The 16,856-nt window shown below is 33.4% G+C and overlaps 1 protein-coding gene across 1 annotated transcript; it reads right to left on the reverse strand.

Moving 5' to 3' along the window:
• Positions 1 to 1,937: 1,937 nt before the first annotated feature.
• TWF1 (twinfilin actin binding protein 1) lies at positions 1,938 to 14,020 on the reverse strand. Its single transcript, XM_011368175.2, has 9 exons — positions 13,877 to 14,020; positions 12,160 to 12,237; positions 10,273 to 10,451; positions 9,025 to 9,120; positions 7,746 to 7,850; positions 6,047 to 6,172; positions 5,642 to 5,792; positions 5,357 to 5,478; positions 1,938 to 4,040 (listed from the first exon to the last, which is right to left on the reverse strand). Exons 1-9 carry the CDS (start codon positions 14,004 to 14,006, stop codon positions 3,870 to 3,872), a joined length of 1,158 nt encoding a protein of 385 aa, XP_011366477.2. The 5' UTR covers positions 14,007 to 14,020; the 3' UTR covers positions 1,938 to 3,869.
• Between the last annotated feature and the right edge of the window lie 2,836 nt (positions 14,021 to 16,856).

The following is a 16,856-nucleotide window of genomic DNA, read 5'->3' on the forward strand; positions in this document are numbered from 1 at the left end:
AATTCCAAGCCTGGGCCTCCAGAGCCCTTGTGCACTATTCTCTCTCTCTCTAGGAATGCTGTTACTGCTATGAAAACAAGTCCAGGTTAACATGCTGCTGCTGAGAGACCATGCAGAACAGAGACAAGTCATTTCAGATGAGGTCATCCTAGACCAGCCAATTGTAGATTTGTGAAAAATGATTGCTGTTGTTTTAAACCACTACATCTTGGGGTAGTTTGGTATGCAATAATATGGTAGCAATACATTAAATTAATTTAGCCAGTAAGTGGCAACATCACACATACATGCACACATGAAGATATGACTCACGTTGTCTTACCCAGCTTGGTAATAGGAAACTAAGCAATTAATTTAACCCTATTTATGGCTTGCCTCTTCCCATTAAGTATCCAGAGTTCTGTAAGAAACTACAGCCCGGCTAAATCCCAGCAAGTGCAGATGGTGGTGGATCAGCATTGGAAGTTGAGTAAAGGCTGGTCTTGGTCTTTCCAGAGCAGTCAACTGAATGAAGATGCCCACTGGAGTCTTATGTGGTAGACACCATGGTCTTCAGAGGGCAAGAGGCTCTGTCAGTGCTAATATTTGCCTTGGCCAGAAATACAGTGACAGAGGCCAAAGCTTCTCTGCTGCACCTATCACTGATAGAAGGTGCTCCTTTCCCCACTGTTCAAGGAAAAGTAAAATCTCTCATTCTTTTATTCATTCAACAAATAAAGCATCCAATGCGTCCTACACACTGTTCTAGATGCTGAGGATGCAGAAGTGAATAAAATCAAGTCCCTTCTCCCCTATTCAGCTTATCTTTTAGTGGAGGGGACAAACAATACGTGCAGAGGTATACAATTCCTAATGCTATGTGGCAAAATAAAGTGGGATTAAGGTAAGAGAGGGACAGGGAGTCCAAACGGATTAGGTCAGGAAAGATCTAAGATGACGTTTGAGCAGAGACCTGCTTTGAGTGAGAAAAATGTAGGTATTGGAATAGTGATCCAGTGTGGGGACAAACAGTTTCTCAGGCAGCACTGTATTTGGTCCTTCAGAAGTACAGCTAACAACTAAGTCAGAGCAGACTGATCAAGGGAGAGAGCTATGCAGAAGGGAGAGAGCTATGCAGAAGCGAGTGAGCAACAGTAAGGCCTAGATTTATTCTGTATGTCACCAATAGTCATAACCACTGTACACCAGTACACAGTAATACTCATGAAGTGTGTTATGAGGGAAAAAACCCTCAATTTTTATAATTAAAGGAAAACTGTACCATCATGGCTACACATGAATTCTTTGTGGAACTATATGATTCCTGGCTGACCTAATATATCAAAATCTCTGAATATAAAGCTCCCAAATCAGTATTTTTTATAATGTATCACTGAACAGTATACGCAAAGAAAATATGTGAAAAAAATATACCGAACTACAATATGTGCCTCAGGCACAATATTTTAGTTCTAAGTAGAAATGGCTTAGAGAACTTTTAAATAATTTTAATTTCAGCCCTTTTAAGGACAATTCTCTTTTGTAAAACTGCTACCAAAGACATCCATTTTGCAAAAGTTCTAATAAAAAGATCAATATGATACTGAATCGCAAACCAGAGTGCATTCAATACTTGGGATGAATGAGTACCTAGTCTCTTAAGAGCTTAGTATCAAGTATTTTGGTCACCCTATTATACTGGGGTGCTTCTGTCACAGTAGGGAATGTATAACTTATGGCATTTTCATTATTGTTGCAGCAGCTGGAAAGTTCTAATCTATACTAAGCACTCTATTGACACGTGCTTAGGTATCAAACTATTTAAATTCTTTTTTGGTTTAGACAAGTTAATTAACAAATGAATAGGTAAACTGGATTTCAAAGCTATCAACAGGTACTGCCTTATGCAGAATTATCCAAACATTTAAAGAAAAGGATATACTAGAATGCCAACTTAGTACAATTTAAAGAGAAAAAAATTTTATTGCAATATAAAATGCACTTATAAAATGTCCACAGAAGGCATGTAATTCTTCACTGCTATATAAATTTGAGAATACTTTATTCACCTTCTATTGTTATGATGATGCTACCTAAAACATATTGTAAACGATGAGTTATACTCTATAACAAATGCATCACTGATTTTCAACAATCATTGGTTTAATAATAATTAAAGACTATAATCACATCTATATTCTGGAATGTCCATTTTCATGTAGTGTAGTCGAATTTAGAGTATAATTGCACATAGATAGTACAGAAAAACATTCACTATAAAATTATTTTATACCTTCATGACAGGTTAACATTCTTCCTGACTAAAAATAACAAACAGCTTCAGCTATGGTCTGCAACACAACTCCCAGATTCTCAATGCAGTAATTTGTGTGTATGCATGTCTACGTGTGCACCAACTTAAAGTATATCTTTAGTAAACAAGTGCAACATCACTGTTGATTATTTTGCATTTTTAAATATTATAGTCTGATTATTTGTAAACAAACAAAACCCCACACAAATACTCTTAATTCTAGGAAAAAAAATCTGTCAACCCATAATTATTCAAATATGCTCTGCTTAAACACACATTGAATTTCTGAAAGGTGCATATATTACCTTAGATAATAAGGTGTAAAAATGAATGTTTCATATTTTATACTATGAAATGTACATTTCTGATTATTTGTTTTATGCAGCATAAAGTTTAGATCAAAAAATTCTAAATCCAAGATCCCCAAAGTTCATTTAGAAAACACCTCCCAGTTCTGGCTCTTGCAGCAGGTTTAACAGATTAAACATGAAGTGTTCTAGCTCTCTCTATTTCAAGTATCAAAGAAAAGTGAGGCTCAAAATCTGTCGGCTGTAGCTGAAAATGCAAAGCTTTAGAAAACAAGTTAAATGTGTTTTGAAGTAAGATATAAATTGAAACAAGATTCTTAAGTGTTTATCTGTGTTAGGCTGATAAGTACTAAGACTTTAAAACAATTTTGTTAAATCTATTTGTTCAAAAGTGATAAAGAACACAGTCTGCCTATAAATATGTGGTTTTGTAGAGAAGCGAATCGATGTTTAAAATTTTAGTTTTGTTTGCTTTTGAATATTAATATACAACTGAACATAAATATTTGGCCTCACTACTTATAATGGAATAACTTTTGAAATAGAAATTTTTTAAAACACTAGAAAGAGAATTGACTAAGGCTGTTTAAATGTGTCTTTCAATGTCATCAGAAATCCTGCAGGACAGAAAGTATCTTGTACCCTTAAGGTTTCAGAATGAGCTGATCCTCTGAAATTTTAATGCCATTTAAAAAACCAAAAAGTCAAATGGAAGACTGCTGCCATAAAGCACTGTCTTTAAAAGTTGTAGACAAGATCCCACAATCTGAGAGTTAGCAGTGCTCCTCAGTGTAAGCAACTTTCCACTGCTTCTTAGGCACACTAAATTTCAGCTTAAAAAATAATCTAACTTGGTCCTTAACATATTAAGTAGTATGATTATTTCAAGGTCTTCCTCTCTCCCTTAAAGAAAAAAATTTGATGGCTCACTAAAGAATAATAAGAAGTATATTTTACTTTTAGACATCAGACTTCCTGGAATTGGCCTGACTGTATAAAACTTTAAGAATTATGTGAAAGTGTGCAATCATCACTCTATGAAAAGTGACAAAATTAAACATCACTATGTTGAATCCTTTTCTAGCTTTAACTCAAAATTGAAATCATGAGACTTCCATAATATTAATTTTAAAAACACACCAAAGTGAAAAGTGCTATTTTTCAAAAAGTACAATTTTTTCCATACTATTTATCAACATGGAATGATTTCAGTTCTCCTGTACTAAAAGCTGGACTTTTAAAAAACTAGTATTATAATAGTTAATATATTAATCAGTAGTGGCTTCAGTTTCAGCTGGACCCCTAATTAGTCTTCGAATTCCTCTTTTTCCAGCAGGACCTTTTGGTTTTGCAAAACTCTGCTTATGTGCATGCTGCTTGGGGTGTACTTCTTCATAAAGGAAGTCTGCAGTCAACTCATCCCCATTGTCTATCTCGATCTGTAAGAGGTGAAATTAGTAAAGTGTAATGCAATATGAAAAAGTATAACATTCAAAACCTAATAAAAGCAATGAGCCAATTTTCAAGTGTGAATGCTCACAAATACATAATACCCATCTCAGCAAGAGACAATCAAAGACCATATGTAAACAGTTTTACTTTCATCTTTTTGAGGGCTGTAACAGGACTAAATGAATTACTTGAATATATAATCAGCTTTAATAATTTCTTTTTGGTTCCCTCTTTTTTAACTAATGTTTAAAAGTAGGTGCCACCACTATATTCTCTAGTTTTTCTGCGTTGATACACTATATTCAAGAAACACTACTCATGGCCCCCCTCATTACCTGGGTCACTTAAAATCCTTCTAAAATAGGGTTGGCAAACTTTGGCCTGCAGGCCAAATCTAGCCCAAGTTGAGTGTGGTTTATATTTTTAAAGCGTTGTAAAAATAAGACAAAATAATAAAACAAAGGAGAGCATGTGACAGAGATAATATTTGGACTGGCAAAGCCTAAAATGTTTACTCTGTGGTTCTCTTGTAGAAAAAGTTGGCCAGCCCCTCCTATAGGAAGTGATTCTTAAGAACTTGAAAAAAGTGTGAAGGGTTCTATACCTAAAACACTGGGAGTTTGTAAGGACCTGTGTTTTAGGGGTTGAAGGGCTTAAGAATAAATCATATATTTACCTGTGTCTCACCTGCATTTAACTAAATTTAAAAAAACTGGTAGCTTAGCTCCCAAATTGCAAATGTTCATGTGCATTTCCTCCTTTCTCAACAACCAGAAATATTCTCAACCATCCTATAATTCAGTGATAAAGGAAGACTATAATTCCTTATTAATAACGAGTCTTGAGATAATCACAAATGTGTAGCTCTAGCAGCACTGTGCAACAGAACTTTCTATAACATGGAAATGTTCTCTAAATCCTGCACTGTCAAATATAGTAGCCATTAGCCACATGTGGCTAATGAGCACTTGAAATGTGGCTAGTGTAATTAAGAAACAATTTTAAATTTTAATTTTTATTTAAATTTAAATAGCCACAGGTCTATAGAGTACAGGTCTATAGAGAGACTGAGGTCATGAAAGGTCATCCCCAGGCAGAGGGGAAGAGAGCCTAAGGATTTATAACAAGAAAAAAAAAATAAACACTTTCCTTTATAAATCACAATACATCATGAACTAGATGGAAAAGACAATAAAAATCTAGCAAAAACTGAAAAATTTTAAATAAGTAGGTAAGTATCTCACTGATACATTAATATAAATGAGATAAAATAATTTAGATAAATAAATAGGTAGAAAATTACCTTTCTAATGACATCCATTTGTAGTTGTCTTTCTACAATTTCTAGCAGAGGGCTCTTGCAGCTAGAATACAGCATCCGTTCTCTTATACTGCATGTGTATCCAGGCATTGAATAAATAAAAACTGAAAATTAAAAAAAAATAATAAATACAATTAGCAGCATATCAATTAAAGCAAATTCTAAACCTCATAAACTACAACTAAACCTTTTGGGCAAAAATAAGAATACAGTGCTGAAGTATCAATAAGCAAACTGAAAGTAACATGTTATAAACGTGTCATATACCTATGGACTCCAAATAGTCTCCTTCATGCGAATGTTTATACAGAAAGAAATGGTAACGTGCTGAATCCTTGGGAATCCTCTTTGGCAAATCTTTTAGTTCTGTATTTGCTGTACTGGCCAAAATTATAATTTCATTCTTTATGTCTATTTCCTGTCAATAAGAAACAAAATACACTCATTAAAACAGATAAAAAAAAATTTAATTTATAATTAAAATACTAGGAGACAGGAAACTTATACAGGTTTGACTTTTTTACAATGAACATAATACATTGTGGTTTAAAAATAAGAACAAAAAATACTCAAGAAGCAAATTTTAAAAGTTGAAAATCTATTAAAAATAGATCTATAAGCCACAAGTTATCAAAAAAGCAGCCATTTCATAATAATCATCATGTCTCTTACCAATTGCACATAGTTGAGCTGTTTGTTATTCAATTTTTCCAAAGCCTGAAAAGCTTCTCGAGAAATAGGAAACGCTACTCCTTGTAGTGTTTGATGCTTAGTGTCCACACTCACGTCAGTTTGTACCTAAGTATGACAGATTTAATATACTGATGAAGTTTTATCATTTAGTAGTGTCATATGGCAAAGATAACAAAACCCAATCTCCTTTACAAAGTGTCATTACATCTTTGCCCATTTTAATGTAATTAAAATGAACACTTTAAACACTATGAACTTAAAAAGCAAACAATTTTTCACATTTGTTAATGTTCTGCTAGCACTTGGTCAACATGCAGAGTGCATGACACATCTTTATGAAAATGTTGGGAGTGAACGTTTGAGTGTTAGTGGGGTTTTAGGGATTTTTTGTTTATGTTGGTGCAATTGCAGTGAACTACATAAGTTCTTTGAAGTGTCTTCAGATTACACTTTTAATTACAAAATTATACTTGATAAAATTTATGAAGAGTGTAATATAGATACAATATATACAGAACTTAACTTTGTTCTGTTAAACATAAAATGTAACACAAACACCATGCACTGAATTGAAAGGGGTACAAACGGTATAACGAAGACACAACACAACTTAACAAATTATACAACTGCAGAAGTTCCAGACTTAGAGCTTTCATTATCAAGAACATGGATATTTCATGTATTGGAAGAAGACAGCACTTTAAGAAAGCTTTCAATGCATATGTTTAAGACTTTTATATTCAATAAATGATAGCTAGTATAGGGTCTCATTTTCAGTGTTGCAACAGAAAATCAAAAAGAAATTTTACTGTAAAAAAAAAAATGGAGGTTCTACAGCATAAATGATATTGGATAATGAAAACATCATAGAACATATGCAAATGCATACCCCAATACGATCCTCTGGGTTCTGATTGCAAGGAATAAAACAAACTATCAAACTTGTAAAAAAAAATCACATAAAAATCCTTACTCAAATAATTTGAGTTAAAATTATATAAAGATAGATCCTTGCTATCAGGTTAATATTAAATAATATTCAATCACTTTCCAGACTGATTCCTGTTACTCAGACTAGTGAATAGTGGTTTCTGCCACTTGTTCTTTTCTGTAAATCCCAGTACAAACATAGCAGCTTTTCTAACTTGTAATTAGAGAGGCTGCAATAAACACAATCAAAAATGATAAACTATAATATGAATAAAAATTAACTCTAATATGCTAAAGAAGCACTCAATCATTTCCCACATATATGCTCATACTCATCCAAGTAGTTTTCACAGAAATTTACAGAACTTCTAAAAATCCTAAACATCTGATAGCATTTATATCTTATTCTCTTTAGGCGTCACTATTTTTTGAAATAATAAAACAAACCTGCTTCAGGCAAACTTTGCACTAAAATGAGTAACACACACTTTTTCCATTTATTTATATACAAAGTACAGTTACTCTTCTGTCACATACATTATAAAGACAGAAGAAAACTATAAAATTGACGTGAAGTTTAATAATCACTTTGAACTTTCTTTTCCTGGAAACACATTGAGCATAGTTCTGTCTCTAAACTAAACAGAATGAATGTATTGATTTTCTAGTTATCTCTACATCTATTATTTTAAAATGTGGTATTTTCAAACATTTAAAATCTTGTCATGGTTTCAAAATGATAATTTACCTCATTAATTTTAATCTGTCGTAATTCTTCCTCAGCTGCAGTCAATGGGGCAGGAGAAGATTGTGACAGCAAATATTTTTTATATCCATGTAATGATACATCTTCCTGTAAGTAGAGAAATGCACTATTATTCTCTAGAAGTGAAACCTCAGTGAGGTCACTTAAAAAAAACAAAATTATTAATTTAATAGAAATGGAAGTATTTTAATTGACCATAAATAGTCTCAGGAATTTTACTATTCTTATTCAAACCTCTTCTATTCTATAGGTTTCAAAAAATTTTAAGAGTATTTACTCTTCATTTCCTAAATTTAATAATTACTAAGTCTTTTCTATGAATGTGGAGGTGGTGATGGTGCCAGCCACAAGCTAAATCTGGTCATGCTTCAAGTCTAAAGGACAATTACACTTAACCTTCTGGGGAAGCCTGCGCTATAATTATTTAAAAACCAACATATTCAGACTCTGAATTCTTACTTTTTTATAATTTCTCTACAATTATTCTTAGAAAATGATGATCACTCTTATTTTAAAGAAAAAATATTCCAAAGATGTCTACTTTTCATCAAAATATTGTGGTTTGGAAGACTGAGGGCAGAATTGAGAAACGAGGCCATCTCACAATTAATAGTGAAGAATCAAAATATTCCCATCTAATATAGTGTTCTACCTATCAGACTATATTACATTCTGAATCAGAATAAAATACCTAAACAAAAACCCCTTTTAAAATATATATTTCAATTTCTTTAATTTGTGTGTATATGTATAAATACACGTATTTTCATATATACATATATTTAATACACATAAATTTTGTAACAGTAATTCTTAAATTCATAATTTAGTTAAATATACTAATTAGTCAATTAATTATCAAATCAATTTACCTGCCTCAATCTTCTGGTATAAATAATACAGTTACTGCTTCCACAATGTGGGTATAAATGTACAAAATATCTAAAAATCAATTTCTCTTTCAAGTAGTCTCTCATTTTTCTGAGCCTATTTTCCCATCATTATAATGAAAAGGTTGAACGAAATGAGGGGTTGAACTAGAGTTATCTCTAAGGAATATCCAGATTTGAAGTCTAACAAAAGCAATTCCAACATATTTTTAAAAGGATAAGTACAATGTTTCAGTTAACTTGCATATGTGAAACATAACAATATTTTCTTATTCTAATGTTTACAGATTTATCAATCTGAATTTGCATCAACTACCCATTACGTAGAAATTCTTCAATCATGTATAATTATAAATATATAAGTTTTATACCTTTACTGTTCCAAATAATTCATCTTTAATGTGGCCACCTCCAAATTCCTTTTTCACAGTTGCTCTTGTTGCTGCATACAACATTTTTTGACGAACCTAGTAAGGTGTGAAAGTTTGCTTAAAAGTTTATAGATACGAACTATCATTACAAAAGAAAGCACTTTCTGAATGTACTAAAGTCTTCATACACATTAAAAAGAAACTGTAATAAAGCTGAAATCCACTGACTCTAATAATGCTAAAGCATATGTTTAAAAATAACCATCATAACACCAGTATCTAAACTATCAATGGCTATTTAGGTTTCAATTTACTTCAATTTATGTCATATTTTTCAAAAAGTAGAAAAATTCTAAATATTAAAAAAATTACTCATTTTTCAAAGTATAAAATGAGTTCAAGAATAAAAAACTACTTAAAACACTATTTTAAAACGAGGAAGAAAACACTGAAATTTTCTCGATACTAACATTTTACTAAAAGCAAATCTAGATTAGATATCACTAAGTGTTTAAAAATCAAATATTCAAAGCAAACCTATGGCATCTATCATTGTAAGAACACACAAATGAAAAGAACTACAATATACACTACTATTAAAGACTCTAGTAGCATCTACAGAAATCTACTAAAGATAACTGCCAACCAATAGAAATAATTCCATAATCCTATGAGGTCAAATCCAGTATTCTTTTCAGATAAGATATATGAAATTAGGAAGAGATGACTTTTGAGACTGATATCTAGGTAACTTTACAAGTTATTATTTTTTTTACAAGAAACAAAAGAATTACTCTTTAAATACTGGGCAGTATTCACATATTAATTTTGTCTTTTGTTCTATTTAGTCAACCTATTAACTAACTTTATTTTTTTTAAAAAGACGTGTGTATCACTTGAATGGCAGCTATTAAGACTATTTAATGTAGTTCAATTAGTTCTCAGGATTAATACAATTATTACTCTCAGACCAAAGTAGTTAGCTTTATGCTTTAGAGGTCCATAGTTGTAATTGCCACAGATTTTAAAATTTCAAATCAATAATAATTCCACTGATTACAAGGGCAAGCCTGTTGAATCTAAGCACATTATTCCTAATTCCACATTACCCAACCAAGGATTTTCTCCATGATCATTCCCTTCTATGGTAAATGATAGTTGTTTATTAACTTTCTCTCTGCCTGGGAATATTTCAGAAGAAAATTTCCTGGTATTTAATGTTAAACAAGTTAGAAAAAAATTACTTACATGAGAATGATCTGGAGACCATGCAATGAATATCCATTCATACCCCTGGGCATTCTGAGAATCTAACCTGAATAATATATAGCATGGTTGTTTGTCCTCCAACAGGGGTAAAACAAAGGAATCATAATCCTTATCCCAGGAATCTGAAGGCTGACTACATGATCCAATCACAAGTTTCTCTACGAAGAACAATGTTTAAAAGATACATGAATGGTATAAAATACCAAATAGTAGAGTAATGAAGAATATATTAATAGTTATTTCCTAATTACAATTATTTAAATCAAACAGTTGAAAGAAAAAAAGTTGCAACACAAAAAACAATTATGATATAAAGTAGTATTAAAAATAGCTACAATTTTATGACTAGCAGTTAATAAAATGTTACATATAATAAAACAAAAGAACAGATAAAAATGACCATAAATAGTTGAGTTGCATAGTTGAAGAACAGCTGATTATATTCTATTTTCTAAAATGCTTATGCTATAAGTTATCAGCAGAGTATGTTTAAATAAGTATACTACCACTCAAAGGATAATTTCTGAAATTAACGTGAACTGTACACTAAGAAATATTAAATAAAATCAGGTTTAGCTCCTATTTGGTCATAATGCTACAAATTAAAAAATTTGTCCCTAAGTGTAATTCGGTACAGCCACTGTGAGGCATAATTTTGCAGAATCAAGTAAAACTGTGAATGTATTCTGCATAGAGAATCTCTCGCTCATATAGACAAAAGTGTTCAGTGCAACACTATATAATAGCAGAAAATGAAAATAGTCTAAGTGTTATCAAGAGAACGAACATATAACATGTGGCACAGTCAGATGATAAAATTCTATTAATATTTAATAGCAATTATTAAGAGGATATGGAAGAATTTGTTATATTATTCTTTGTAATTTCCTAATTTAAAAAAAATTTTCTCAAAACAAAAATAAAGTCAGAAAATAATGATTTAGGAAATAGTGTAATTTTCCTACTGTAGAGACTCTATTTAAAACTTGCCCATTTTATTTAATTAGTCAGGAAGTGATGGCATTTAAAATTTTAGCTCAATATTTCTAAAACATGCTGCTTTACAGTTTATGTTTATTCCTGTTGAGTGTGGTAATATACGTAAAACAAGTGCATATTTTTCAAACTATTCTGGTGCTTCTAATATATATGTAGAAAATGGAAACAAATTATATTTACTTCTGGTTTATGAAAACAAGTTATTTTTCCAAAGCAAAAAAATTTCAAGGTATTTAAGAAATTAGGCCAATGGAATATTTTAACATGTTCATTTGTGATTAAGTACTTACAATACTAATTGTTCGAATTCAAATCTAATGGAATTAAAAGATTCTCCTACCCAACCAATTTTCTCCTGCTTACAGAATTATTTTGAAAGAATAAATTTATACTTTGTTGCATTCTCAATAACTTTTTCCCAAAAGAATCATTTCTACAGTACAGACTGCAATCAAGTAGAGAAAATGGGAGAGTTTGAAATCCTTTGTTTCTACTTCAGAATTAACCTTACTGAATAACAATTCATAAATAATTTTTTTTTTTTTGATAACCACCTGTTTACTGATTTCCATTCCAGAGATGCAAGTACTGACATTAGAAATGAACTGTGGTGCAGACACTGGGACAAAAGGTAAAAGAGGAAGATGTCATACCAAAAAACATCTTTCTCTTTCCCCACAGTCAGCTTTAGAATTCAGAAGCTAAGCAGAGTCCCATGAGACAGGTCTAAAATGTACAGGATCCAAGTAACATAAAAGCAAGCTTTGAACTTGCTTCACATTAAGAGTTCAAATCAATGACAACAACTTAAAAGTTTAAAAATATAACATCCAATAATCCAAGGACAAGCAATATTTTAAAACTAACCATTTTCAATAGATATTTTCAAAAGTCTGTATTTTCCATTTCTTGCTCTTGCAAAGATATCTTTAACATCTTCACTTGCTGTGGAAAAAGACAAAGAAACATAAACCTATTTTTTATACTTACGTTTTAATACTCTCTCCTGCTACTTAAGTGAGGACATAATTATAATACAAAGGAAAATATCTTGAGTATGTAACATCCTTTTATAAGTAATTTAAATTATAAAACTTAAAGGTAATACATAGTGGTCACTGTACACATAAGAAACATTAAGTATATTTAAAAACTATACTAATTCTAATCTGTTTTAGCTAATTTCATAGCAGAAATAACACTGGGAGTGAATATATCAAAGTTACTCAAACCCAATAATTAACAAATTACGATTTTGAAAAACACCTTTATTGCTTGTTTGAAAATGATGAAAACCTGCTTCCATTCTATCCAACCCAATTTCAGGCTTATGATAAAAACACCATCATTTTCTACATTTTCCCATTAAAACAGTAAATATCAGATATTCTATCCTGATTGAAGAAAAAGTCAATAAAACGCATACAAGCTTTTATCTCTGGTGACATTTTTCTAGCTTGTATTTCTCAAAAAGCTGAATGAAGCAAGCTCACTGAACAAATATATATCTAATAATCTTATACCTGTGTTCATATTAAAGCTTCAATTTCGTCCCAATTCTGTGCTTGGGGTGCATATTGACAGCAAGAACCACTACTTAAGTAGTGGTTGTAATAAGGCTAGGGCATGAAAGTCAGTAATTACATATTTAAATGTCAAAACTAACGGGGACAAATAAAACACTTTTAGATTTGAGACTATTCTGCTGTTTGTGTGTTCAGGGGCAGTGTAAAGTAATGTCAAAGACCATTAAAGAACAAAACACAATGAAGTGTTCATCTAGGGAAAAGATTCGCTGCCTATAAACAGGAAGAGCTTGTGTTTATATTAGAACTCCTCAAGTAATCGCGAGCAACCTCGGGATATATTATTTGTGATGAGGTGAGCGTTTCCAGACTGCTCATTTTCAAACAAGGAAATGATGGACGTGAGATATAACTGCACATTCAACTGCCTTCATGGGATGATTAAAAGCAGCCACAAAGAATAGACTTTTCAGTTTCCTGGAGGAGTACCTATGATCAAAACACCCCATACTCAGGATTTCTCAGAACATAGTTCATGTTCCCATTTTGGAAGAAAACGCGGAAGAGTTTGGGAAGCACCCTTATACTGGAAACCAAAAACATTCCATCACCTTTCCTTTTATAATCAACATCCTACAACAATCTCCTTTGGACCATTAAAAGGAAAATTCTCCCGTCTCTCGACAGCAAAAGAAGCCCCAGTCGCCGTATCTACCTTTTCAGGTCTTCTCTACCTGCTAAAAAGGGGAAAGTTGGAGTAATGTCGGGGGCGGTAGAAGGCACGCCCCCTTCACGCGGGACGCCTAAAAAACAAACTTCCTTCGCTCCTGCGAATTTCGGGTCCGTCTGCAACGTGGCGGCGGCCGGGTCTGGGAGGGACGCAGGCCAGGAGCGCCCGGGACACGAAAGCGCAGAGGGGCGCTGAGGCCCGGCCACCCCGCGAGACCGACTCCCCGCGCTCCTGGCCCGACTCTGACCCTGCCCTGCCCGCAGCCCGCCCGGCTCGCCCGAGGCCTCCCCGGAGCCCGTTTTCCGCGGGCCGCGCCGGGCGCCGTTACCTTGGATGCCGGTCTGGTGGGACATGGCGGCGGCCGCGGGCTCCGGGCTCCGAAGCTGAGTGCAGCAGCGAGCGGCCCCGGCCGGCGACTCCAGGAAGTGGCGGCTCCTCCGGCGGCTCCGGCGCGTCATCAGCCTGCGACCAGCGGTCGCCCCGCCCCGCGAGGCCTACGGCGTCCTCGCGCGCCGGTGCTGCCTTCGCCACCCGCGCGGTATTTGGTTGGCGGTGGTCCACGTCCAGGGTCCTCCGTCCTCACCTCCAGTTCTCTGCTCCGGGTCCCTGCCCTCGGCGCTTGTCGCCATTTCTCCCCCTCCACCTTAGTGAAACAGGATGGCATTGCTACCAGCGACTCTGCAGACACCGCCGTTCACTGGTTAAGCAAAAAGATGCTCAAAAACGGAAATGACCATTTTACTAAACGTACATTTTCAGCTTTAAAAAGATGTGCACAATATACTTCTTGGTTTACTCTTCCTGTGATCTATACAATTAATGTAAAAGGTCACTTCCCGCCCTATTTTAAAAAATGAGTATACGATAGGCAGTCTCCCATCAAAAATTTCTCACGCTTTTAAATTAATCTCCGACTGTTAACTTCTTTTTTCAGTTGGGCGCATTTAGAGACCAAGTTTTCCTTTCTCTTCATTCCAAAAAGAGACAGACACTGAGAGCAAGAATAGCTGACTGGAATACTCCTCTGTGGTCAATTCCACCATTGCAAACTATAATACTGCTCTGCTTTAGATTGGCCCGTTTATTGTTTAAGTAATTATAAGTGATTTACTTAATTTTTCAAGGCAACAGAAGATTATTATTTAAAATTGTTTCTGTTTTTTGGACACATAGTTCCCTTTTATGGACTTGTAGTTCCCTTTTTAAGAGTAATTTCAGTAGTTGGTTTTTTGTTTTTGTTTTTTTTTTACTTCTTTTTTTCCACTCCTAGATTATATTTTTCTAGGTAGAAAGCTGAGACTTTTGTTTCTAGAGCCAGCCTTGAACTGACAAATATACAAAATTACAGTCTTCTTATCAACGAATACTTTGTTTAGGCCAATAAAATAAGGGCAAGTTAAAATTATTTTTCAAATTTATTTTTAATTAGTTAATTAGCAGGTAGGCAGTGTTTTTCTTTACAAGGATCACAACAAACATGGTTGCTATGTTCTGTTCCTTGTTATCTAAGCTCTATTTTTCAAACATCCTCATATTCCAAAATAAGCAAAATTTAATCTGAGTTTTATAACTTGTTTGGATTTAAGAAATCTAGAGAGGAGTTTCAGTCTAACCAAATTCTTTCTGACACAACGGTTCACCTTGATTTTCTAGTTTTGATTGCATTGTTGAGCAGAGAAAATTGTAGAGTTCGTCTGCACTTTTTTGACTGATTCATGTCCTGCTGACTAGGGAAGTTGGCATTGCTCAAAAGTACTGATGAGAAAAAACATTACTCCCATATTTGTACTTAAAAAGGACCTCTGTATGCTCAGTCTTGACAAAAGGAAAAGTTCAGTTTGTTTGGGTGGGCTCACCCGGGCATCCTCTGTAAAGTGCTTATTTTCTTCCAGTACAATAATTGGACTTTTAAAAGCTGCGTGGACCTTGGGTGCATTGTTTTTGAAATGGCAAAAGTTCCTCTGAGCAAAAGAGGGAATCTGAGAAGGGGAAAATATTTGCTAAGCTATAAAGAGCATGGCCAAAATGATTTTTTTTTTTTTTTACTGCCCATCAACATTTCTACATAGATTTAAATAATTTTCTCTATTTTACTATATTCTGTGTATGCATAAAAAAATGGATTCTTGATGCTTTCATAGGATGTTTTAAGAAAATATTTATGGTTAATATTGACAATACACTTAAATGTCACTGATTTATTATGTGTGATGTTAACTTTAGATCGAGTTAAAGTTTGGCATTGTATTAACTTGGGAATAAAGATTTATTGAATATATAGAGTGCTAGTGATGCACATATTTTAGCTATTTAAGAGAACAAATTATAGTAGAAATCTTGCCCTTTTATTCTCTTTCTTACATCTTAAATTTGATACCAATCATATGACTTCCCTTAACTTTTTTTAAAAAGTGATAAAATACACATAACTTAAAAGATAATGGTTATTATCTTAACCATTTTTAAGTGTACAATTCAGTTGTGTTAAATACATTCACCTTGTTGTGCAACTAAACTCCAAAACTCTTTTCATCTTGCAAAATTAGAACTCTATATCTATTAAATAGCTTACACTTACTTACACCCAACCCAAATCCCCTGGCAAACAACATTCTACTGTCTGGCTCTGTGACTCTGACTACTCTCAGTACCTCATATAAGTGGAATCATACACTATTTGTCTTTTGTGACTGGTTTGTTTCACCTAGCATAATTTCCTCAAAGTTCACCCATTTTGTAGCATGTGTCAGAATTTCCTTTCTTCCTAAGGCTCAATAATATTCCATTGTATGTATATACCACATTTTGTTTATCTGTTCATTTATCAATGAACACCTTCACTTTCACCTTGTGGTTATTATGAATAATACCGCTATGAACGTGGGTATACAAATAATTTGTTCGAGTCCCTGTTTTCAATTCTTTGGGGGCATATATCCAGAAGTGGAATTGCTAGGTGGTATGGTAATTTTCTTTTTAATGTTTTTGAGGAAAGACCATACTCTTTTCCATAGTGGCCACACCATTTTACATTTCTACCAACAGTGCAGGAGGGTTTCGGTTTCTCCACATCCTCATCCATACTTGTTATTCTCTGGTTTACTTTTTGGTTTGTGTTTATAGTAGCCATCCTAATGGGAGTGATGTGGTAGCTCATTGTGGTTTTAATTTACATTTCCCTAATGATTAGTGATGTTGAGTATCTTTTCATATATTTTTGGCCATTTGTATATCTTTGGAGAAATATCTATTCAAGTCCTTTGCCCATTTTTAAATTGAGTTGTTTGATTTTTCTTTTTTGATGTTGA

This window comes from Pteropus vampyrus, unplaced genomic scaffold (assembly GCF_000151845.1).
Source record: "Pteropus vampyrus isolate Shadow unplaced genomic scaffold, Pvam_2.0 Scaffold140, whole genome shotgun sequence".
Taxonomy (NCBI): domain Eukaryota; kingdom Metazoa; phylum Chordata; class Mammalia; order Chiroptera; family Pteropodidae; genus Pteropus; species Pteropus vampyrus.